We start from the raw sequence: 25,476 nt of genomic DNA, 5'->3' as shown, positions 1-25,476 counted from the left end.
TTCCATCTTATCAGGAATGAATATTGTTTATAAATGTGAATATCTTCTTTCAAATGTATCCTCGCATCATCATATGAATAATGACATCATTCCTTGCAGTTTATCTTTGAAAATTGATAGTGTTTTGATCTCATGACCGACCTTGCTCCAGTTGACTCTTTTCAGCTGGACTTCAGGTTGGTAGTCCTTCTTCGGCTGGAGCCCAAAAGGCAACGGAGGTGGTGCGGAGGGAGCCCAGCCCCCACCAAATGGTGGGGGTGGAGGCATGCCTGGGCCTGGAGGCGGAGGTGGGATTCCTGGGGGTGGTGGTGGTGGCGGAGGTCCCATCCCAGGTAATGGTGGGGGTGGTGGAGGTGGTACAGATCCGGCCATGCCTGGCAAAGGAGGCGGGGGAGGAGGTGGGGGAATACCGACTTGACCGGGTAAAGGAGGAGGTGGAGGGGGAGGAGGGGGAACAGGTATACCCGTTTGGCCTGGTAGTGGTGGAGGCGGAGGTGGAGGTGGAGGTGGAGGTGGCACACCTGCGCTTTGACCAGGGAGGGGAGGGGCAGGAGGTGGAGGGGGCATGCCTGGGGTCGATGCAGGAACAGTCCCTGTGCCAACCTTGCTCTTGGCCTCTTCCAGTTCTTTAGAGAGTCTTTCAAACTGCAGGGAGAGCAGAAATAGTTGGTCATCATACAACCTGATGTATAGAAAACAGGATACATTACATGTTCAAAAGAAAACCAAACAGTATGGCACTGGCAAATTCAGACTGTGTACTGTTTGATTCTCTTTCAGTGATATTAATGGTGACTTATTTTGCCAGTTTCCACCATTTCAATGAAAAGCCATGCCAACAAAATGATTAGATTTGAGAAAAACAGCAGCACAGAAAGGGATTAAAGACTGGGCAGGATCCAGTTTGTGAGAGAAAGGAGTGCAAAGCACCGAAAAAAAAAAAAACATACAAGGGGAAATAACTCCACAGAGGGATCTAAAAGAAAAAAGTTTCAAAAAGAGGACAAACTTCCTAGTTAGAAGATAGAGTGAAGCCACGCTTTTAATATAAAGGCTGAAAAAAATTTACATAAGTGAGACACCAATTCTTTCCAAATAAACAAACATAATACTTGCATATAAGAAACGACAGGGGTTGGAATGGGAATGAAGAAGTTTATTATTTATTGAATCTGTTCTTAGCTTCCACGTATGTGACAGAATCTGTAGGTAGTACGACAAACTGTTTGTTTCCTCCTCTTGCCTAAAAAAACAGTAATATACATAAAGGACCTCCAAAGCAAGCATTTTTAGTGAAGCAGCAGATGAAGATGAAGAGTTGGCCTCGGCATCACACTGAGCATCAGTGAGAAATCTTCGATGGGCAGTTCCTCAAACACAGAGAAAGTGAGCCATCTTTGTATGAGACGCTTGTTAACGGTCTGGCTGGTGATGCTGTTGACGGGTGTGAGTTTGTGTGTGTGTGTGTGTGTGTGTGTTGTGTGCTTCTTAAGAAGATGACTCTGCTGGCATCAGCTTCTTTGAATGAAGTTCAAATTGGACGTTGTATATCCCTTACTGACACACACAAACACAAACACACACCACACACAAACCTTCATGTGGCGATGAGCACACATGCGTGGAGGCATACTGTTCTGGGTCACTTGGTGCGTTTGTGAGTTTGGATGTCACTGTGAAGCAAAGTCCAGCTGGTGTGGCAGCAGGACACTGACAGCTAAACAAACCTCATGTTTGCATCCCTAGAGTATGAGTGTACAAAGATTAGCGCACACACAGCGGCATGCACTCACACACAAACACACACCACACCCTGTGTATGCAACTTGGCCTGAAAAAAGATTGTTTGTCCCATCTCTATCTTTTCCTTTATTCTTTTGTCTTATCCCTTTTTCAGTTTTCTTAACTTGGATCATCCCACTTTCTATGATTCAACTGAGTTTCTTTACATCTAAAGGGTTTGGCTTCTCATAATATCTTTGAAGTCTTTTTCTTCTTTTCATGCCATGCCAGTGGCTGGCTAAGTCATTTAAGGCTGGGGGGCTTTGGTATGTGTATGGACATGCATAGGTGTAATATTCCATTTCTACAAGCTTCTACGAGTATTTTGCTTCTTGCAGCAGCAAGAATAGTTTCTTTTGTGTGTGTTTGCAGGACATTAAATTATTCAGTATCTCACTAAATCTTAATTGATTCTGCCCGAATGTTTGCATTCTTATTAGGGCTTACCCAAAGGTTTTAGCCACTGCAGTGATAATCAGTCCAAATCAGTATGTGAATAATTTGTTTTTGTCTTTTTTTTTTGACAAGGAGGAAGTTGATGCAATGGCTATGCCACAAAAAAAAGCAAAAAATTGTTAAAGAGTGAAAAAGGGTATAAAATTGGAGTTTAACTAGTTTCAAAACATCTGTACATAAGAACTTAACAAAATCAACAAGCACTTCTGCTCCACGTGCATAAATGCAGTCCAGTGAGCAGCAGACCGAGACAAAGGCAGTGGTCGAGGTCTCACCTACAGGTTTGCCTGCTTCATTCAACTCAGTCACAAAAAAAGTAACGTTGACAAAAGTAAACAGGGCAGTCACAGACTGCAACATCCCACGACAAGCCCGATTTCAAAATTTTACCCTAACCTACTTGAATAGGTCAAAGATCAAAGCTAGTGCTCTGACCTACTATCATAGATCGTGCTTTGATCTACGGTTTTACACTGGCCTTCTCCCTTCTCTTTCTATCTTGTCCGGTTCCTGAGTGTACAAAAGTTTAAATTTGACCTTGACCTACTTTTCTCAATGTCAAGGTCATCATCTTATTTTCATCCCCTTTGCCACCTGAGTAATGTGCATTTTGATTCGTCTTTCTGCAACGGTTGCAAAGATATTTGGTGGACTAACGAACGGACGAGCACACGAACGCTGACAATTACAATACATCACCGCTTTGAAACGGGATGTAAAAAGCTTTATCCAATCTCCATCTTTATCCAAGCATATTATTTTTCATAATTAAACGCTTCACCCCTGCATTTTATTGTCCTCCTACCTCTGCTTGTAAAATAATGAACATGGACTGTGTGTACGTGAGTGGAACACAGGGGTGGCAAAGTCAAATACTGTACACGGAAGGCCAAAAAACAAATTTTCTACAAGCCGAGAGCCGGACTGGTTCATTTAAAACATAATGAAATGATCATAGCCTATTGAGCCAAGAGCTAACAAGGTGTACAGTATACTATTTAATGATTAAATGAATGCATGAATGAAATTGTATGCATTGTAATCTGAAAACGTATTATTGTGCATGCTCCATGATCCTACCAATGACTGCTTTCAAACGGTAAAAAAATAAATAAATAAATCAAATCAGTTGTAGTCTTTCTCGTGGCTCTCATCTGCAACTGAAAATATAAATTAAATAAAATACGAACATCTGTAGAACACAGACAAAACAATACTTCCTTCAAGAGACATCACATCTTGTCGAAACAAATGTAAAAATTTAACTGATATTTGATGGTGTCTCATCTTTTGTCAAAGTTCATCAATGTTCGGGTTCACGTTCTGAGCTGAGGAAATCATCAGGATTGAGTGAAGGTGTTTATCAGACGGCTCCTGTGTGATGTTTTGATCAGCTTCATCAGAGAGAGTTGTTCACACAGGTATGTGCTGCCCAACATGGAGCGTCCAAGCAGCTTCAATGAAACGTTCAAACTCAGCAGAGTTTGCACACACAGGTTGACCTTTTAGCTCTCTGAACATGTACTGACTCCCAACTTGCTTGAAACTCCCTGCTCTCAGCGTCCACCTTCCTTTTAGCCATATTTGAGCAGCGGAGTAGCTAAATTCAACCTCTGCTCTAAGTACTGATAATGAAACCAGAGGCCGCTTGCTGCACCGCAGTGACTTCCGCTATCGTTGCATTGTGGGGAATGTAGTGTTGGTGCGTGAAAAACACCAGCGGGCGGATGTGGCCTGCAGGCCGGTTCTAATAGTGATTAAAAATCATCCAGGGGGCCATAAATAATTCATCAAATCTGGCCCATGGGCCTTGACATATGTGGTATAACATTTTGGCTATAAGAGTGTACATTGAGAGAAGCTTTATAGGTTATTTTCTCCAAAGATTCAAAGCTTAAAAAATTAAAGGCAGCCCTAATACTTTAATATTAATTAAGTCATGAAGAAATGACAGAAATATGTCAGCAAGTCTACTTGAGCTGGTCAACTTGTTACAAAGATTTCTGTAAGAGTCACGCTGGGTTCAGTCTACACTTTCATCTCAGCGCATCTTGGCATTAACCACAAATTTATATAATGAAAGTCTGTTGAGAGATTTTTTTTTTAATATTTCATTGATGGCTCCAAAGTATTTCACAGTGAAAAAAGATGAAAGATGCAAACAAATTCTATTAAGATCATGAGTCATTTAAAATTTTAATTTCCCATGTGGACACGTGGGTTCTAGTGTGAGATTCTGTGTACCTGCTGTTGCAGAGTGCCCAGCTGTTGTTGTAGTCCCTCCTTCTCCTTTTCCTGTTCCAGCTTGGAGGAGGTCAGCTGATCCTTATCTTGGCTCAAGTTCTGCAACTTGAGCTCGTAGTCACCTTCCAGTTTCTTCAGCTTCGTTTGCAACTCTTGGCGTGCCATCAACTCTGCATCATACTAACATGTAGATAAAGGGTCATAACGTGAGACAGACTCCCTTATCACATCCTAAAAACTGTTAGAACCTTTAGGCAAATTTGCGTTTTATGTGTACTGCTGCATTTGAAAAGGCCTCATCTTGAGGAGCTTAAGCAGTTTCTCTTTTGCCATAAATCACAGGTCCCACTGGTAGCAAGAATCTGAACATACTGTGCCACTACCATGAAGATGGTGGTCATATGTTTGAGTGACAAAGATTCCTGTGGGATTGTCTGATTGAGTGATCAAGTAAGTAAATAAGTATGTGCGTATGTGTGTATCTGTCGATCTATATATCCAAAGATTCTACTGTTCATGAGCAACTTTTACTTTAAGCATTGACAATGTGTATATGTTTAAATTCTGTCTATTTATTCTGTTACTTATCTGCTCTTTTTGATTCTAATTTAGATTTACTCGTCTCACTTTTTTACTTTGTTCTACTGCAGAGTGATTGTGACAAAAAGTAATTTCCCCTTTGGGAGATTAATAAAAGATTCTGATTCTGAAAAAGAACAACCAGTAATAACAGTGCATATTATATTGTGACATTAAACATTGTGGGAACATTCTGATAATTTCTTACTTGCAAACAAACACAAGAAAACAAAAGGAACCAGAAAACAAGCTTCCGAGCGTTTTTATGTCATTCTTGCGAAACATTTAAAAAAAATAAAAATAAATTAATTAAAATTTAAAAATGTAAAATTAACAAAGATTTGAAACCAAATCTTGCGTGAGACGTGGTCTTAGGTGTTAAAGTGGTCAACACCCATGGATGACTGGAAAAAAAAGGTTGAAACATGCAAAATTCCAATAAAATATGGGAGTGAAGTGTAGCCACTTTTGACAGTGCAACAGTTTCCATACCTAAGAGCTACTCCTGGCATCTAATGCTTTCAGATTTATTAATCTACAATGAAAATTAGCAATGATTACTGAGTCAGTTACTTATATAAATTAACATTTCTTAGTACCATTTAACTGCCATTCATCTCTATAAAACCGAAAAGGACAATGAAATATTTTTATTTCCATTTTAATTTTCTCATTTTTCAAGTTTTCAGGGATTTTAGAGACACTTCACAAACAGGATAAGAGCATTTGAAAAGATGAATGCATGAACACCGAGACACACACTGCTGTTTAATCTGCAGACAGTAAATCCGTTACGCTTGCCGTAGGAGCCTCGACAGCCTCATTCCTAATTCTTCTCAAACAGTGTCCCACCATGCACAGCCTGCATTATGGTGTGACTCTGTGGTCACTGAAAATTAATCCGAGTGCATTCATGTGTGCTTTTTGAATGTGGACATGTTCAATTAATATGAACCTATAAGAGATTAGGAGTCATTATTGGTACCTAAATGAAAGCTACCTCCCTTTTGGCAATTATCCTGTCACTATGAAAGAAACATCACGGTGGCAACATACTACAAGGCATTAACCATTCTGTGTAAATGGGTTTGTGTGGGGGTTTTTTTTTCCGGCCTCTTATTGTCTTTAGGGTCAATGTCAGGTAGACTTTCCTTTTTCTCATATCTGCCAGCCAGACACCTACTGTATACAGTTTTATTACCAATGTATCCAACAAAATATGTGTCTGTATCTGAGAGGGGAAATGTTGATTGTAAAAAATGTAAATTATTACTTCTCATTCCACAAGAACTAAAAACGTCTTAGTTGACGTTTTAATAAATTGACTGGTTTTGTGCAAATGCAATTACGGTTTTCCAAAGTGATTAAATCAGTGTGAATTTACCTTCTTCTGCATCTCATTTGCCGTGGCCTCACTAGCCTCCACCATGGTCTGGTCCACCATGTTGTCTGTGGACAAACAGAGATGGAATGAAAGAGGCATCTTACTACAACAGGCTATCTGTTGCATTCTGCATCTACACATCTTTACCTAGTAAGCCTCCAAAACATAACCTTTGTCTATCTATGTATTTGCTCGAGAGGTGGGAATGCACAGACTTCTCTCAAAGTACATAACACAACACTTTGTTTCAAAACCTTGAATTTAACACTTATTTTATCATCAAAAATATAAGAAAGAAACCACATAATAACACAAATATTACAAGATCTGGTCCTCTGTTTAGCAGAGGACAGGGTGAGGAGGACAGAGACTAACCAACTGGGTGCTTTTACAGAATAATTGCAGGGACTACAGGTGGTTTAGCGCCCAAGGGCTTGCCAAGCATATGCAATAAAAGAGCTAATTAACATGAAGATGAATGCCACAAAGCCACTGGATCAAAGACAGCTAATCATGATGCCCAGGAGAGGGATCAAACAGCTAGATAGCAGAGATAGAGGAGCTGTTAAAACCTAAAAAAAGAAAATGAAGCAATTATATAAACATGTAGAAACTGTATTATACAGACTGAGAGGAGATAATGTTTTAGTCTTCACAGTTGCAATGAAATTTTGGTGAGTGGAAGGAGGAGGATATTGTGCAGGATTCATTATATCTCAATATAGTGACAAAAGCAGAGAAAAACAAAAAATCTATTTGTGAAAAAGGATGTACTGCCAGATGAAAGACCCTCACAATAATATGCCAACCCACATACGATTTCAGAATGTACACTTGTCTAAGAGCTTACATGGTTATTGGATGTGCAACTTCTGTCACAGTAGCTAGGCAAAATGGGACAAACTTCGAATAGAGAGCACTAAGGGAACAAGAATGTTAGGGGGGAGAAACTGTGCTGAATTTCAGAGTTCAAAGAAAAACACTAAATAATGCATGGAGGGCAGAATTGGGCTGCTTTCCACCGATAATAACTCTGGCAGCCTTAAAGGAGGCCAGCCAGTCTGTGTGTGTGTGTGTGTATACGTACATGTGTGTTCGCATCAGGGCACATTTAGAAGCAGTGCAATTAGAACCTCCTGTGGTGAGCAACGTAGACCTACCATAAAGGAGTATTGAACTCTTGAGACATGGCCTGCACTCCCATTCACCTCTGTTTCTGTCAGCATGTGCTTTCTGGTCTATGTATAGCGATATCAACCACAACCTTAGGTAAAAGTCATGCTTATATTCAAGGGAATGATACTACCACCCTATCCATTGGGATCAAGATCCATCTACGGCCGATATAAAAAGGAAATCACCACAGCAACCAAAGTCATTTTCTGTGCTAATAAGGGCAATTAATCTTGTTTTAAGAGAGCCTTGGACAAATAAGGGATGCTTGCAAATGTATGCTCCCTAGCATAGCTGTCTTATAATATTAATGCATTGATCACAAGTGTCTCAGAGTTACCAATTATCTCTTTTATCATTGTACATCAGGTGCCAAGCAATTGAGATGAACAAAAAAATGTAACCTATTTAATTGAGGAATCAGTGCCTGGGAATATTTAGCTTGATTGATTTGTCCGTTCAATAAAGTTGGTGTGTGTCAGCCTCCACTGACACACAACCTCTCTCTGCCTCCACCTGGCGGCATTTTGGGGCTACTACACTTTTGTCGACCGTTGTAGATGCATTCTCATATACAGTCAACCCCTCGGTTTTTCGGACATAATCCGTTCCAGAAGGCTGTTCGAAAAGCGAGTTGTTCGAAATCTGAAACTATTTTTCCCCATTATAATTAATGTAAATCATTTTAATCCGTTCCAAGTCTAAAAAAAAACTTTTTCTAAGTTTTTTTTTTATTTTTTTTTACTATTTTACACCATAAACTGCACTGTATACTGTTTACCATAAATAAAAAAGGGTAGAAAGAGACATTGTGTTTTATTTTAATAAAGATATCCTATCGAACTTTGAACACGAATGCGCTACGTAGGAAGCATTCCAGTTTGCTCGACTCCCGAGTGAGTCGCGTTCAGGTACGCTCGGCTTCTTTATGTTTTGTCGAGAGCCGAATTTTGGTCGAGTTCAGAGTCGTAAAATTCTTGGATTTTCTGGTCGAAAACCGATTTGGTCGAGAACAGAAGCGTTCAAAAACCGAGGTTTGACTGTACATCATGACAAAGTTACCATTAAATCACATAAGGATGGCATATTTCTGACACATTTCTGACACATTGGCTGTGTTACTACACAGCCAATGTGTCAGTGAATGGGGTACAATTGGCTCAAAGTAACATTGTTTAATGTTTCAGTCAATGCAACACCACCACTTTGACTTTCTGATCTTTGTGCTTTTATGTAGATTAGCTCATTAATGCCCGTGAAGCTGCATGAATATAGCTCTATTATCTATAGAGATTGGGTCAAGGGTGAGAAGGCAGTCGATCACGTGTGTGTTCTGGTGTACCAACTCACCAATCAAGCCTTCAATGTTGAGACTGAGGTGACGGCACTTAAAGTCAGGGTCTGCTCCATTCCTTTGAAGCACTATCTGTGCGATACACTCATCTATCAGCTTGTAGTACTGAGGCCTGCAGAAGGGAAGCAGTGAAGGGTTTCCAGGGAAACAGATCAAGGACAGGAAGAAAATGGTTGACAGTTGAAGATAAGTTGAGTGGGTAACAATAAATGGAACAGTTTAGACATGGTGCTGGAGAGAAAAAAAATGTAAGACTGATTTTCTACGATACACTTTGCATGTTGTGTTCACAATAACAGTTATGATAAATCCCTGTTCTTTCTACAAAGTCAGTCTCAACCACATAACCAAAAAATAAATAAAAAAATGGGCACACCACAAACTGAAGGTGGGATAGACAAAGAGCAAGCAGGTTCATTTGTGCAGACAAATGTGTGAACACAAAGGCTTTGTCACTTTGTCTGCAACTGAGATTGGCTGTCTGTGTGAGCATGACAGTTTGAGTTTCTTGTCACAAAGAATGATTGTGTGCAACTGTGTTCATGAGCGTGTCTTGGTGTATGTCCAGTCTGATTAAGCCAGCTTCACACAGACACTCAATTTTGGATGTGTCTTATTCCCTGACCCTATTAGATGCTGCCAGAGTCACAAACTCAATATTTATTCAGTCCCCCTCCCTCCCCTGTCGCTCATAGTGACATTGCCTTTGTCTAACACTTATTCCACTCTATACTGCACAACATTTTTTTAAAACTGAGCTCAAATTTATCCGTGAAGCGAGAGAGACATCTAGTGTCTGGAAAACTCAAGGTATTTGTGAAACCTTTCTAAAAACATTGGGCACATAGAAAAGCAAAATGAAATTATTTATAGACAAATGGTATCTACTGAAGCCCATGTTCTCGAAACCCATGTGCTTTCCTACAATGATAGGCGTGTCAAAGTGGTGAACGTTACCCTATCCTCATTTCTGAGGCTCCACATTTTGAAACATTACCAAACCCAATCACTGAAATGACACTGAAATATATGTGAAAATTGTACAAATTAAAAAGCGTAACGTGATACTTTGCTCATCCTTTTCAACATTTACATCTGCCTATTTTAACCAAAATATGCCCCAGCACGCCAGCGGTACATGACTGCATTGACCTTCAGAGGGATGGTCTACATTTTCAAATTCATTGTAAACAACGGTGCCACCAGATTTCAGATATTTATGGATCCTAAAATCTCATATATGTATTTGTTTACCAATTAGGTGGGATCAGTTGTTGGGATGAGGTTTACCACGATGTGAAACATAGTTGTATCTTGTATTTATGTAGTGTCATTATGTACACAGCAACCCAACATACACTATTGCCAAAAGTGTTTCCTCACCCATCCAAATAATCAGAATCAGGTGTTCCATTCACTTCCATAGCCACAGGTATATAAAGTACTTAGGCATGCAGACTGCTTTTAAAACATTTGTGAAAAATGGGTCGCTCTCAGGAGCTCAGTGAATTTCAGCGTGGAACTTTGATAGGATGCCACCTGTATAACAAATACAGTCGTGACATTTCCTCCCTCCTAAATATTCTACAGATAACAGTCAGCTGTATTAAGCAACTCAGCCACAAAGTGTTAGGCCACGTAAACTAATGAAGCGGGGTCAGCGGATGCTAAGACGCATAGTGTGACGAGGTCACCAAATTTCAGCAGTGTCTATAGAACTCCAAACTTCATGAGCTAATCTGGAGGCTTCATGGACGGTGCGCAGAGAGCTTCATGGAATGGGTTTCCATGGCCGAGCAGCTGCATCCAAGCCATACGTCACCAAGTGCAATGCAAAGTGTCGGACGCAGCGATGTAAAGCACGCCACCACTGGACTCTAGAGCAGTGGAGACATGATCCTTAGAGTCACGAATCGTGCTTGTCCATACGGCAACCTGATGGACGAGTCTAGGTCTGGTGGTTGCCAGGAGAACGGTACTTGTCGGGCTGCATTGTGCCCAGTGTAAAATTTGTTGGAGGGGGAATTCTGGTGTGGGGTTGTGTTCCGGGAGCTGGACTTGGTCCCTTAGTTCCAGTGAAAGTAACACTGAATGCTTCAGCATATCAAGACATTCCCAACTGTGTGGGAATAGATTGGCTCCTTCCTCTTCTTACAGTCAGTTCACCAGGGCACAAAGCAAGGTTCATAAAGACATGGATGACAGAGTCTGGTGTGAATGAGAGCCAGGCTTTCTCGTACAACATTAGTGTCATGTGAACTCACAAATGCACTTCTGGAAGAATAGTGAAAGATTCTCATCAACACACTCCTAAACCTTATGGACAGAATTCCTAGAAGAGCTGAAGCTGTAATAGCTGCAAAGGGTGGACTGAAATCATATTAAACTCAATGAATTAGGAATGTCACTTACGTTCTTATGTGAGTAAAGGCAGGTGAGCGAATACTTTTGGCATTATAGTGTATATTATAATGTGGGTTGTAATCATCTTGAAACACTATGTACAGGCGCATGATAGTCAGTATGACCATTTATGAATGCATTTGCCCACTCTACTAAATCTGAAACTGAAATTGAAAACAGACCAAAACAGCCAGTACTGTGTCATTAACCCCCGAACTCCCTGCCTCATTCTCTTGCCATCTTCCTAGTAATTTATCTCCACTTTCAATTCATTGTTAATTATTTCCCCCACCTCCCTCCTTGTTTCATCTAATTACCAAGCTGTATTTCTTATCACACTAGGAAGGCCTTGTTTTACATGCTGATTTTCACTGTTTGCCCAAGCATTCTTTAAAATGCTTTCTTATAGTTTTTACTAACCGTAAATGACAATGCATGTAATGATTTAATAGGAACACCGAGGAAATGTGCGATATTGTTAACATACAGTATGTGCGGGTATCTAGATGTACGAATGTATACAAGTCCATGTGTTACCTGGCCAAATAATCATTACGTATCAGCAGTAGGTGCTGCATCAGGGACAGGAAGTTGCCCTCAGCCTTGGAGTCCTTCACTGTGTTGACAAGGATGTCAAAAACTTCCCTCACATCTTTGACAAAAAAAATTAAGGCTCAAAAAATGCAGTAAATAGAAGATAAACAATCAAATATTTACATTATCAGTGCTGGGAATTCTTGCACTGAGCTTTGCTGCATAAATGATAAATCCAATCTGAACAGTGCCAATTATGGATTGTACCAATACAGTGACATACAATTCAGAAACCACAACGGGAGCGCATCTTAAATTCATAGGGACAGTTTGGTGTAAGCTCATGTCCTACAAACTACTTTGATCTCTTAGTGCCTATTGTAACTGCAGGTAGCAGATACAGCCTTAAGGTGAGAAAACAGATGTACCTGTACTGCATATTGTTTTGGTTTTAGAGCCTTGGGAGACACCTGGTGTTGAAAATCAGAACTGCATGTCACAAACAACAACGTTAATTCTACAAGTTGAAATTGGTTTTGAGTTGATATAAAAAGCATAATTATGTCACAGTTCATTTTACCTGAAGAAAGTAGTACATCCCTAGGATGCGCTTCAAGAAAAATTTGTGCTTCCTAACATGATGTTTATGCATCCGAAAAGTAATAACAGAATGTACAGTAGAAGCATACGCAAGATTGAATTTTGCCAATAGTACAATGTAAAAACTAAAATGTTAATATAAATTATTTTATTAATAGAAATGTCATAAATGTTTAAGTACAAAGGAAAAAAAGAGTGAAATTTTCTGTTAGTTTTATCAACATGTTCAAGCCTGGTAGTCATTTTTAAAAAGTTTTAGAAGTAAAGAAAAATATAATTACGTTTTTTTGTGTTATTTTTTCACTTTTGCTTTTCACTCAATAGTTTTCTTTGCCTTTATTTCACATATCGTATTCTCCTGTGGAACCGGCACCAAGCTGAGCCTTCTCCGTCAGTAATATCTGCCTCTTTTTGATTTACTTTTGATTGTTTTCTCCAACTTTTGCATCTTTTTCAGAGGCATGATAATAATCAATCAATCAATCAACCTTTATTTGTATAGCCCTTAATCACATCAGCAGACGTTTCAAAGCGCTTTAACAGAGAAACCCAAAAGGACTCTCAAAGCATAAGCGACGACTTATGACTGCTCTGGAGGGTATAACTAAATCCTCTCTCTCACTGCTGCGCGTTAAAAAAGCAGACATCAATTTTAATAAGACAGAATCACGCAGGTGAGCTTCGTGACGAGAAAGTCACCCGAGATCACAAAAATAATGGTGCTTTCTGGATTCGACATTTAAGTGGAGAAAATTGTGAATGTTTTTGTTGAATGGAAGTGCATTAAAAGCTTCCGTCCCAGGGACGCACGCTGTCTGACAATCGTGTGTCCCTGTCAGAAAATGTGCGTCAAGGACACAAGGAAGCATGCTAACGAGAACATTATAGTACATTATAGTACAGATGTATTTTTTATTCATTGCATATTTTTATAAAAGTCTAATCTCAATGTTCCTATATAAAGTACTGTACCTGAAAATGATGCCAATGGACACGTACTACCATCACTTACAGCCAATCAAAATTTTGCTTAACTCCTAATAACGTAATTTGAATTGTTATATAATGTCTCCTCCCATAACATATTATTAAGAGTTTCATTAAAGCGGTGACAAAATTCATTACTTGTTGGGTGCTTCCTGTTCTTTACAGCACTACAGATGAGTAGCTCATGTTGATGGGATGCAAATTGGTGAAGATGGACTTTGAATGCTTAAGAAGCTCTCCCCCCAGGGTTAATTTTACATATTAAGTAACAACAATATTAATTTGCATCCGTCTTTGAAGAGAGTAAACAGGGTGGTCAGAAGTAGAAAGGAGAAATTTGTGCTGTGTCAGAAGCAGGCTCATTACAGCGCAAGGGAAATACGCGTACAATTAATTTAAACAGTCTGGAATTTGCATATTATTTATTATCAAATCATTTTAAATCATGTTTTACACTCACCAAACCAGCAAAATGATCTAAGTGGTAAAACACAACCATGCAAAGTTATGGCATTCCAGGAATAGACTTTCAAGGTCAAAAGCAGACTCTCAGAATGACAGTGTTGTCTAGTGAAAGGATATTCCATCTCAGTGCGGATGTCCCCCAGACGTGTTCTGAGCTCATCAAAGTCCTCTTCAGCCTGGTCATCAAACACTGACAGTTGGACCCTCAGCTGCTCATTTTCTATCATCCGTACCTCCTGCAGAGCCCATAATGGATATGAAAAGGCAATAGGGGACATTGGCAAGAACAGTGTGACAAAGGGAATTTGAACAGTTTATGGTATGTGCGTCAACCACATGGGTGCAGGAAGCATGGATACTGTGAGATAAACTAATGGGAGTCTGGGGGTGTTCACCGAGAAAAAGAAACATACAGAGCAGATGTGATTTTTTTTGTACCTTGGTTACTTTGAACAGATGTTTTCATATTTTATTATAAAACTTTATCAAGAGGATGAGGATGGCCTTAATAACATATTGAAGTAACATATACTGTGTTTCCTTATTGTTAATTTATACCTGTTGTCTTTATTCCTCCACCAGATCTTACCTACCTTTCTATGTTACTTCAGTTGTTATACTGTTGAGATTTTCTAGTGTTTTACGGACATACTGGAGCTTTGATGGAGGTATGTGTCCTTTCATTGCCTTTCCAAATATATATTCAATTTCTAACCTGACATGTCGGTACAAATTATACCAACCATACCAATCATAGAAAGGCGGAGTTGTAAACCGAGTTTCTAAAAAGTGTGGAAAAAAAATCTTAAAGTTGAAAGTCGTCTCCCATTCCTTTTGTTAATGGTTCTTTCAAACTCAAATCATTACTTTCCCCTGCCTGTCATGTTTTCAATTTCTTAAAAAGTACACTTTGCTCAACGATTTTTGTGGTGGAGATGTGTGACACAGCTTGAAATAGCTAACTAGTATCTGGGCATCCATGAATAGCCACTGTTAGAGGTCTAAATGTGTGCATTTGTGTGAATCCACCCATTTAAGCTAGCTGTGGAAACAGGATTTCATTGATTTGTGGCTAAATAAGCAGAATCGATTTAATAAGAAAGCACTAACACAATGCTGTAAAAAAACTGCTGAATGGATAGACCCATTTTTCAAAAGCGCGCGTGTGTGTGGGTATAAAGTAATAAATTTCAAAAGTGTCTTGCGCCCTCATATAATAACTGCCAAGGTTGAGGCTGTCATCAAGATAGAGACATCAAAAGTGAAACACAGTCATGAAATTATGTGTTGTTGTAAAGTGACTTTGGAGAAAAAGTTCAGCAGAAAGGACGCACCGTCAGCTGTTCTCGGAGTCCCAACCTTAAAAGTTCGGAGCGAATATGGATCCTAAAATCCAACTCCCCTCCACAGCTTAAGAAGACATTGATCAGCTGCATACAGCCTCTCTGGAAAAAAGAAAATTGCAAAGTCAATTTCACAATGTATGTATTGAAGACAGCAGAAGTCAGTCTTCTATGATGCCTGGTGTACAGGGCACTTCTTTTCTATGTAACGGAAGTGGGTTGGTGTATTTCCCCGAATTAACCACATGGGAAAATTTATAAAGAATGCAGATTCCTCAAACCTCAGTCTGGAAGAGCGCAGTCCTAGCAACAGCCAAGATAATGTGCATATATACTGGAATACATATATATCAATTTTCTATAAATTCTCACACACACACACACACACACAACTTTACCGTGAGAGCAATATTATGACTGTCTATCCCGGCAAGGAGAGGCTGGAACCTCTCAATGTCCTGTTTCTCTGCCTCTTCTGTGATGGCCTCCAAAACACGCTCAGTACTGCACAAAGATGGATCATTAAACATTAAAGTCAACAAGCTTTTTGTTGCTTTCTTCAGTAGGTTTTCATGAAACCAAAAAAATGAAGTAAAGAGAACTATTAAAAGTGATTACTAGTATCCCATGCAATACTTAAAACTGAAATACAAGGTGTCCATATTTCACTCATGCTTACAGATTCTCAGGATCATCCCAAATGGCGAGGGCAGAAAGCACGTTGACTGCATCCACCATCATATGAGGCACCTTAGGGTTTATGGCTCTGACCAGCAGAGGAATTCCTGCATCTGACTCTATCATGGATTTCATGCCACACTAAATTTAAATAAAACACAACAATGGGAAAAGACAGTGAAAGAGAGAAAAAAAAAATGACTGTCATTTCACACTACAGTAAGTTGTAGAAAAAAAGACGAAAGCACTAATAAAATATGAATATGCTATAGTTTACTATGGCTTAGGCAAATAATGATAATTTCAATAATTGTGTCTTGAGTGGATTTGTCACAAAACACTATCTTCACACAAAAATAAAAATATAAAGAAAACCACCACCTTTAAGTCTTAGTTTGTATAAATTTTGAACAACACATAGTTTTTGGCTTTAGTGTTACATGGGTATATTGTATCACTTTAATATATATAAAGAGACTATTAATATTCACTGACTGTGCAGTAAGTAATTGTTTTAATCTAGACTTGAAAAACTTTATACCAAGCACTCTTGGAAGTTGTAAATGGTAGATGTATTCCCTGTAATGAGCTGAAAAGTCAGTGGTATTGCCTTCATAATGACATAGAATGAAGAATATTCCACTAAATGTCATATTATTTACACGCAAGTGTTAGAGAAAAGATAACATACGTTAAGTAAAGAAATGTATTTACCTTGTTGTTCATAAAGGCTTTTAGACAGCGAATGATCTCATGTTGACATTTAACCCCCATTAATCTAGTTGGTAGATGTTGAAAAAAAGGTTGAGGAACACATTAGAAAACATTGCTTTTTGTATGCATTAACTATTACTGTCTATGGTTTAAATGTCTTACGAGTATTCGTCTTTGTCCTGTAGTCTTCTAAGCAGATTCAGCAACAGGGCCAGTCCCTCATCTCCAAAGTTCTGCACCCAACTAAATTGACAAGACGACAAACTTTTTTAAAGACAAGCCTGATCTACCTTAATTTTTGATGTCATGGTTAATATAAGTTCAATATAAACTTAAACAGCAATAAGACAATTCTATCTTTTGTTATTTTGAGTGCAGTAGTGTGACAGTGTTTAACGCACTTCTGATTACTTCATTAAGTGTGTGCCTCACACTAAACTGAATATTCAAACACAAAGGGAAACAGAGTTAACACAAAAAAACAGCTTTGAATTACAGTCTTTTTTGTAATTCAAAAATGTTTACATTATTAACACCTACATCACCGGAGTGAAAATGTCTTGTTTCCCTGTACTGTACTGAATGGCTCGTTGGGCCAACTTTCCTTTTTTTGGCAAGACTACCATGGTGAGGCCACACAGGAGTGTTTTAGAGCAGGATCCTCTCTCATCAGCTCTAAATGGGGTTCAGATCCAGACTTAAGACTCATCTGCTCTAAAACTTTAGTTTCATTTGCTCTTCCATATTTCCTACCTGTCCATAAAAGTGATTCTTTCAACATCTCAGTCCACAGCATTTTTCTATATCTTTGAGGGTCAAAAATTGTGTTTTATGACAACATTCAGATATGCTTTAATATTCTACTTTAATGTCTACACCAGCAAAGACAAAATATTAAAAATGTTTTCTGGTGTTGCGGTAGTTGGAAAGCTTGGAAAAATCTGTTTCATGTTAATTAAGCTCTATCAATATAGAGTGTAGGTGTGACAGTCTGGACTTCAACACCAGCATATTGACACAGTTACCTTGATGTATTCTCTATTACTATTGTGTTCTTTGTTTTCATTAGCACTGGTGAATACGTGTGTATCTGCATGTAAGCATGTGTGTATATTACCTGACAGGGTTGTTATTAAGTGAGACACGCAGAGATTCCAGACAGCTCAGCAGCGGTGTTTCTCTGTAGTCTGACTTTAAGTCCTGGATGTACATCATGGCTGATTTGGTGCTTTCCTTCTGGTTTTGGCCCTAAACAACAAAATACAAGAAATAAACATTTAAACTACTACTACTAAAAGTTTTAGGAAAAGTAGGAAGACAAGTATTTAACTACACGTTTGGAACAATATTCCTTTAGCCAAAGATGATTCGCCATGTAATGTTTTCAAATACTCAAACACTTTTACTTTAATTTTAGCAAGTACTAAACAAATAGGCAACTTTGATAAGACTTTCTACAACTTCTCGCCACATTGTGTTAGCATTATTTATTCAATACTGACAGCCTTAGATGTGTGGAGATACTGGGAGACCATCTCTCGTTTTATCATAATGTCTTTTTCCCTTAGAGGCTGCTGCTTCTCCTCATTGAGGTTCATATCCACCTGGAGACAGACAGGAGGAAGGAGAAAAAACAAAACAAATTACGATGCCGGAATAAAGAAATCTTTTTGAAACATATTGATAACATGATAAAAACTTTCTGTGTGAGGTGCCACTAAAAAATAATTTCAACACTTGAATTTGGATAGCCAACCCTAACCAATACCAGATGCCATTAATCTAGATTACCTGTATTAATTTTATTGGTGGTGGTATTAAGTTCAAGATTACACAAGGTTGAAACATTTGCAGAAGAATAGAAATGTGAAAAATAGGAATAGTTATTGTTTCAGCAAGTCCTTCATTAAATCCTTGTGGTTGCAGTCCACAAATGGCTGCAACCATGTGACTCAAATGTCCGTCAAAGACGTCCAAATCTGTGTATGCTCCGGAATCTTTGCAGTTTTTCTTACCAGCATTTGTTCAAAGAGTTCCAGGACGTACTCATCAGAATGATCATGCAGCATCGCACTCTGAGGATTTATCTCATAGTTGGCAGATGAAGAATATCGCTGACCTGGCACAGGGACGGCTTTCTCCTTCTTCATCCTCATGCTAGTGAAACGCTCCAACTGGTTTAGCGGATAATATGGTAAAAGTTAAAAGGAAAGGGGCCAAAGGAAAAACTGAAAAGTGTAACAACTGAATCATAACTGAACTCTGTTTTAAAACAGTCCAAATTAGAATCTGTTGAACAACTGATCAATTGCACAATCCATATGGGCTACGTCTCCCTTAGTGTAAATAGTGTCAATTTTCTATGAAGCAAAGCATTCCATGCATCAGTGTGTGTCTTCTAATAGTACAAAACAGTGTACAAAACATGTTAGCTTGACAGGTGATGATATTATACTCAGAGGGTAATGTCAACTTGATTAATGAAAGACCACAATGATACAGGGATAAGCTAAGTACAACAGTGATGATGGCAAGCAGTAACAAACCAACCTCATCTGGTATCAGCCGTTTGAGTTTCTGTAAAGAGTGAAGGAAAAGAAGGAAATATACATAAATCACCGATATTGAACAAATCTTGTCATTCATACATATGTCTAAAAAAATAACAGATTCGGGTTAAGAACTGTACCAAAATACATTTGAAAAGTAGTAATCACACGTGTGACCTATTTGTAGTAACAAATTACAACTCGTGGAGAAGCCAGGTGAACATCAAAATAACTTGAAGGTGGGTGACCAGGCACAAACTTATTTCAACGACACATGCATATTTTAGCCACTAGGGGGCAGGCTATGACCAATTTTTAGAGCAGGTATTGCATGACAGAGTTCATCCTACACTGATCATTAATGAACAAGCAAGAGAGTCAGAGAAGATGAAAATTTAAAGTGAAAAATTCTGCTTAAGAATCTTCTCTTTCAGGATAGTATAACATTATAGCCTGTACTATTAGGCTAAGAATATTAAACCAAATATATTCACAAATCGAATTTGGCTAAACTGCAGAATCAGCAGTGCTTTTGTTAAGTTCTTCGGCATTACAAAAAATTGTTGGACACACAATATGGAATATGTTACCGGTGTATTGTACATGCACAAGAAATACTTAGTTTCCAAAGAATTTTTTTGTGTGTGTTTTGTTTTGAACACACACATCTCAGTGTTCAGAAAAGCCATCTGTTTGTCATCAAAATAGCAAGACCAATTACCTTCCTCAGAGAACAGGTGAGATTCAATCAATTATCAGTAAATAGGAAATATAATATTATAATATATCATCTGTCAGAAGAATCCACACAAAGATTCTGTCTTAACGAAAGAGGTCCTGTGATGGTATCATATTCTCATATATCATATTATCATACCAAATGGTATGATGTAGAAACACATCTGGGTAGAAATATGTAGACATTCACTTGGCATATTGACAGTTACCTTGACTGGAACAAGACATAAAGGACTGTCTTGTTCCAGTCATAAGATTAATATAAGATTAATCAATGCTCTTTATAAAGGTTCTTTGCCGAACTATAAATGGCTTTGGAAAATGTTTACTGTCACCACTGGTTATAGATTTAATAACTGCCTTGTTGTACTAATGAAGACTTCCTGAGTATATACATACAAGAAGGTGGACTGTCCTTTTAGGACTGCCACAGGTGCACATTGAACACATTTTCTAATGGCATAAAATGATATAGCGAGGAATCACATGGATCATGAGGAGAGCAGGCAAGAAGAGGATGCTTTCCACTTACACAGCTGCCTTTGAATAACAGACCTTCAACCCATGCAGGTGCAGAAAGTAACATATTCACAAATGTTGTGGTGCTATTGAAGCCACAGAATGGAAACAATGATCACAGCAAACACTGTGAGGATTGGGCATTTGGACAGGGACTGAATTAGAGTCTGACCAGCACAAAGCTAAGGCCCCGTCCACACGATAACGGATATTTTAAAAACGCAACTTTTTTGATGCGTTTACGCCTTCCGTTCGCACAGCAACACAGATATCCGGAACGAAAACGCAACTTTTTAAAAACGCTGGCCGAGGTGGATTTATTTAAAAACACTGGGTCTGCGTTGTCGTGTGGACGGTGTATCCGCGACTTTTTAAAAACGCTGACGTCTTGCCTGCGACGAAAACCGCTGTGACGTCATATTTATGGGCCCATGTGTTGTGACAACAAAACACGGAGGATTCTTATTGGATAAAATTTGACTCAATACTGCCACCACATGGTTTGGCACGCTTATAGCCGTCTTCGAAAACGCACTGATACGTTTACGTGTGGACGTAGATTATTTTAAAAACGCTGTCGTGTGGACGCGAATCGTTTTCAATGCGTTTTTAAAAAGTTCCGTTTTTTAAAAAATCCATCATTGTGTGGACGGGGCCTTAGTTGAAAGGGACAATAGCTCAAAAACACTAGCTTTGATCTATGGTCTTACTCACACTGGCCTTCTCCCTCGTCTTTCTATCTGATCTGCTTCCTGACTGTAGAAAAGTTGAAATTTGATCTTGACTTATTTTTCTCAAGGTCATTATCTCATTTTGATCCCCTTTGACGCCCGAATAATGTGCTTTTTGTTTCATCCTTCTATCTGCAATGGCTGTGAAGATATTTGATGGACCAATGGACGAACACACAATTACAACACTGACAATTACAACACATCCCCTCTGCGGGATGTAACAAACAAACACAGTAGCTTCTGAAACCTATGAATTGCAGAGCTACTCATCAATAATTGAGTATTTGTGGCAAAACAGAAGTGTTTGCCCTTACCTTAAAAACTTCTAATACACAGAGCTGACCATCCTTAGCAAATACATACTAATTTGAACCTTTCTTTCTATCACCACCACTCCAACCTGTGTTGAATAAAATGTGAACTTAACTAATCTCTCCAGCCTGGCAAAATGAATAAATTAATATTTATAGGTATCCAACTGTTTGAATCAGGGGATGAGGGCTGACTTAATATTTCAATTTTAATCTGTCGAGTAGACTGAGACGAGAGTCACAAAAGAGGACAGTAATCCTAAGCCCCCATACACAGCACAGGTCACACACAGAGTAAGGAACATTCATATATCCCAGGATGAGCCTACAGGTCGTTCTATTCTGCTTACAAGCAAGCTCCTCGTGTTAACAAGCAGGGTAGGAGAACATAGCGGGAAGTTCCCTTAAAATTGATTAACTAAAAATAAAAACTATCAATTAATCTTTGCTCATTAGGATTTTTGACACCTATTTGTATGAAAGCTACAGGTCATGAACTTCTTTAAAACGTTAGATAATGTGTAATTAAGTTGGTACTGTTTGATACACAAAGCCTGCCATTATACATTGCTGAGAAACACACACAGCCTGTCTACTGAATAAGGGCAAAAAATACAAAAACACAAGGTTTTTCTATGAAACTAACAACCATGAAACATTAAATCACGAAAATGTAAAACTTTTTTGTGAATATTTTAATAGAAAACCAGAAAAGAATCCTTATATATTAGAAGAAGAACAAAAATAACATATGATATGATATCGCTATGTTATGCAAATGACACGGTTGTAAAGCTATAAGAGACTGTTGTGAAAAAGCATGCTTCAGACAATGTTGTCAGTGTTCCCATTGTAAAGTGGTGAAATTGCTTGCTCAGCACATACGTTGTGAAGCATTGTTAAGGATTGGAGGAGAATCTTTTCAATCAAAAATACTATTCCCTGCTTGTAGTTTGTTGACTTTGTTATATACAATAAACCAGAAATAAACATTTTTAAATATTTTAAATATGTATTGTCACAGTAAACAGCAAAGATACCACAACCCAATGCTGTAAGTATGTGTCAACAATTTGTTTACTCCATGAAAGTGAAGAAAAACTTATCTGCAGTTGATCCAAATCAAATAGCAGTAAAGGTCAACTGCAGTCAGAGGATCTTAAGTCAAAACGATACATTCAGAACGGCTCATTTACACCATGTATGTACAGAAACATACTTCCATATCAAACGCTGCAGCAGTGAGAAGACAAAGGTCATCAACAAATATAGCAACAGAAGTCTGTAATAATATGCCTCAAAAATACCAAGCAGCAGAAGTGGAGACAATGACATTGGTGACAGTCTTTACAGGCATGTCTTTAAATAATCTAATTTCCTTTGACAATGTTTGTGATTTGCTCTTCTTATTTTCAAAAAAGTAGATCAGATGACCACCTTCATAACAGGTGGACAGATTCCTTACGTAATAAATTTATTCTGTCAATTTTTCTTTAAAATTAAAATCTGTGGGGCGGCACTGTACTGTAGTAGGTAGCACTGACGCCTCACAGCAAGAAGATTCCAGTTACAATTCCTTTCTGTGTGGAGTTGGTATGTTTTCTCTGACAACTACGGTATGTTCATCCTGCAAGAAGAAAGGAGAGAAAGGAAGGAAGAAAGGAGAGGAAGGAAGGAAGGAAGGAAGGAAGGAAGGAAGGAAAGAAGGAAGGAAGGAAGGAAGGAAGGACGGACGGATGGGCGGAGGGAGTAGCCCTGCTTTGCATTCAGGAGTTAGTTGAATTGAACAAAAACTGTGGGCCTATGTCAAAAACAAGGCCCGCGGGCGACATCTGACCCGTGGTGAATTATTTATTGCCTGCCGGATGATATTTAATTGCTATTATAACCAGTCCACAGGCCATATAGGCCCGCTGGTGTTTTGCATGTACCAAAACTATATTCCCCACAATGCATCGGTAGAGGAAGTCACTGCAGTGCAGCAAGCGGGCTTTGGTTTCATTGTTTAGCAGCAGGGCGGCGCTGTCGCAGCAGGGCGGTGCTGTCGTCGCACAGCAAGGCGGTTCTGGATTCACGTCCCGCTCTGTGTGGAGTTTGCATGTTTTCCCCGTGTCTGCGTGGGTTCTCTCCGGGTTCTCCGGTTTCGAAGGCTTCCCCCCACCTCCAAAAATACGCGCTTCAGGTTAATTGACCGGTCCCAAATTGACTTTAGGAAAGAGTGTGTGCGTGGTTGTCTGTGTCTGTGTGTGGCTCCGTGGTGCACTGGCGTTGCGCCCGGAGTTTCCCCCACCTCACCCCCTAAGCCAACTGGGATATACTCCAGCTCCCCGCAACCCGCGACAATGGATGGACGGATGTTTATCAGCAGTCAGTGTGGATTTTGCATTTAGCTACTCCCCGACTCAAAAACGGTTAAAGGAAGGTGGACGCTGAGAGCAGGGGGTTTCAAGCCAGCTGTGAGTCAGAATTTATATTCAGGTAAACCTGTGTGTCTTCTGCTGAGTTTGCACGTTTCATCCACGACACAATGCCCCAGCTGCGCATCCATCTCGGACGCTCTCTATGTTTAGCAGCACATACCTGTGTGAACAACTCTCTCTGATCAAGCTGAACAAAACATCACACAGGAGCACAATAACGCATTACTATTGTGCATGCCCAATATTATTATTGTTCGTGCAAGGACAATAATGTATTTTCAGTTTATAACACATGCAATTTCATTTATGCATTTATCTTGATATTAAGGAACATATTTTGTTTTTGAAGGACATTTATGTTTTTGCCTGTTGAAAATGTTTCCCCCCCTTGAAGTTACTGACAGAGCCATAAGAAAATATTCCTTTATTTAATCGTTACATAATATACACTGTGTTAGCTCTTGGTTCAATAGGCTATGTTCATTTCACAATGTTTTAATAAACATTGAACCAGTCCGGCCCTCGGCTTGTAGCAAATTTGTTTTTTTGGCCCTCCGTGTATTTGACTTTGACACCCCTACTCTATGGTGACCCCTCTATTAAGGAAAGGTATTTCTTCCTTACTGCACTTTCACCTTTATAGTAAATTGCCACACAACTTAGCAGAATCAGTTATTTAACACTGAACCTTTTTACTGATTTTTATTACAATATTAAAAATATAAAAAAATATTGATCAGCAGTTTGGGGAATGTGCAAAAGAGGATGATGATCAGGATGACGCAAAGCACGGCCACCATGCGGTGACAAAATCATCTACAGAAAATATATTTATAACTTCTATGGAGAAGTTAAAAATATATTTATATTCATATATAAATATATATATATATTCATAATTTCTTTCCTGAAGCAAAAACACTGAATTTAATTATAAAAACTGCAAGCACATTGGATAAAACTACTCAGTGTTAACCCCCTGCAGTTTAATGATTTGAACCTGAAAAACCATATATTTATGTATTTTTTGACACTATCTAGGTTTCTGAAAGCTTAATATTAATGTGCTACTGTGAATGTGTAAACACTGTAACACACGCAACTGCTTTCACAAAGCATGGAAGGAATTATCATATTTGCTATCTTTGCAAAAAATCCGTTCACAGCACATAGAATTTGAGAAATCATAAATCAGCATGGGACACTGAGACATATGTGTGCACATAGCCAAATAGACAAAAAATGAAAGAGAAGACTTGCGAATTGCAAAAATGACTAATGAATAGCCAAGTCTGAGCGCGGTGAAAATCAAATCCATGTTATTTACTGAAGACAGACGCCACATATGTAAAAGGAAACAGTTCATTTGAATTCAGAGACAACTCTGTCAGGGATCAGGACAACCAGTTTTATCAATTGAGTTGAACAGACTTTAACCTGCTGAAGGCTTTAGACAAACATTGTGTCAGGTAAAACTGACTGATGAGTACCAAATGGCTCTGGGCTACG

General features: G+C 38.8%; 1 protein-coding gene across 1 annotated transcript in view; it reads right to left on the bottom strand.

Annotated features, from left to right (window-relative positions):
- LOC137603184 (protein diaphanous homolog 1) overlaps positions 1 to 25,476 on the bottom strand; it is a 96,967-nt gene that overhangs the window by 61,072 nt on the left and 10,419 nt on the right. Inside the window, exons 3-17 of the mRNA XM_068326422.1 lie at positions 19,247 to 19,273; positions 18,712 to 18,870; positions 18,199 to 18,300; positions 17,814 to 17,944; positions 16,859 to 16,939; positions 16,697 to 16,760; positions 15,984 to 16,123; positions 15,703 to 15,808; positions 15,296 to 15,406; positions 14,080 to 14,197; positions 11,913 to 12,030; positions 8,969 to 9,084; positions 6,446 to 6,510; positions 4,483 to 4,662; positions 142 to 645 (exon numbers count right to left, since the gene is read on the bottom strand). Of these exons, the coding sequence (XP_068182523.1) occupies positions 142 to 645; positions 4,483 to 4,662; positions 6,446 to 6,510; positions 8,969 to 9,084; positions 11,913 to 12,030; positions 14,080 to 14,197; positions 15,296 to 15,406; positions 15,703 to 15,808; positions 15,984 to 16,123; positions 16,697 to 16,760; positions 16,859 to 16,939; positions 17,814 to 17,944; positions 18,199 to 18,300; positions 18,712 to 18,870; positions 19,247 to 19,273 (2,022 nt within the window). The remainder of the gene's footprint in view (positions 1 to 141; positions 646 to 4,482; positions 4,663 to 6,445; positions 6,511 to 8,968; positions 9,085 to 11,912; positions 12,031 to 14,079; positions 14,198 to 15,295; positions 15,407 to 15,702; positions 15,809 to 15,983; positions 16,124 to 16,696; positions 16,761 to 16,858; positions 16,940 to 17,813; positions 17,945 to 18,198; positions 18,301 to 18,711; positions 18,871 to 19,246; positions 19,274 to 25,476) is intronic.

Source organism: Antennarius striatus, chromosome 10 (assembly GCF_040054535.1).
Source record: "Antennarius striatus isolate MH-2024 chromosome 10, ASM4005453v1, whole genome shotgun sequence".
Lineage (NCBI taxonomy): Eukaryota > Metazoa > Chordata > Actinopteri > Lophiiformes > Antennariidae > Antennarius > Antennarius striatus.
This window is presented reverse-complemented; position numbering and strand designations above follow the sequence as displayed.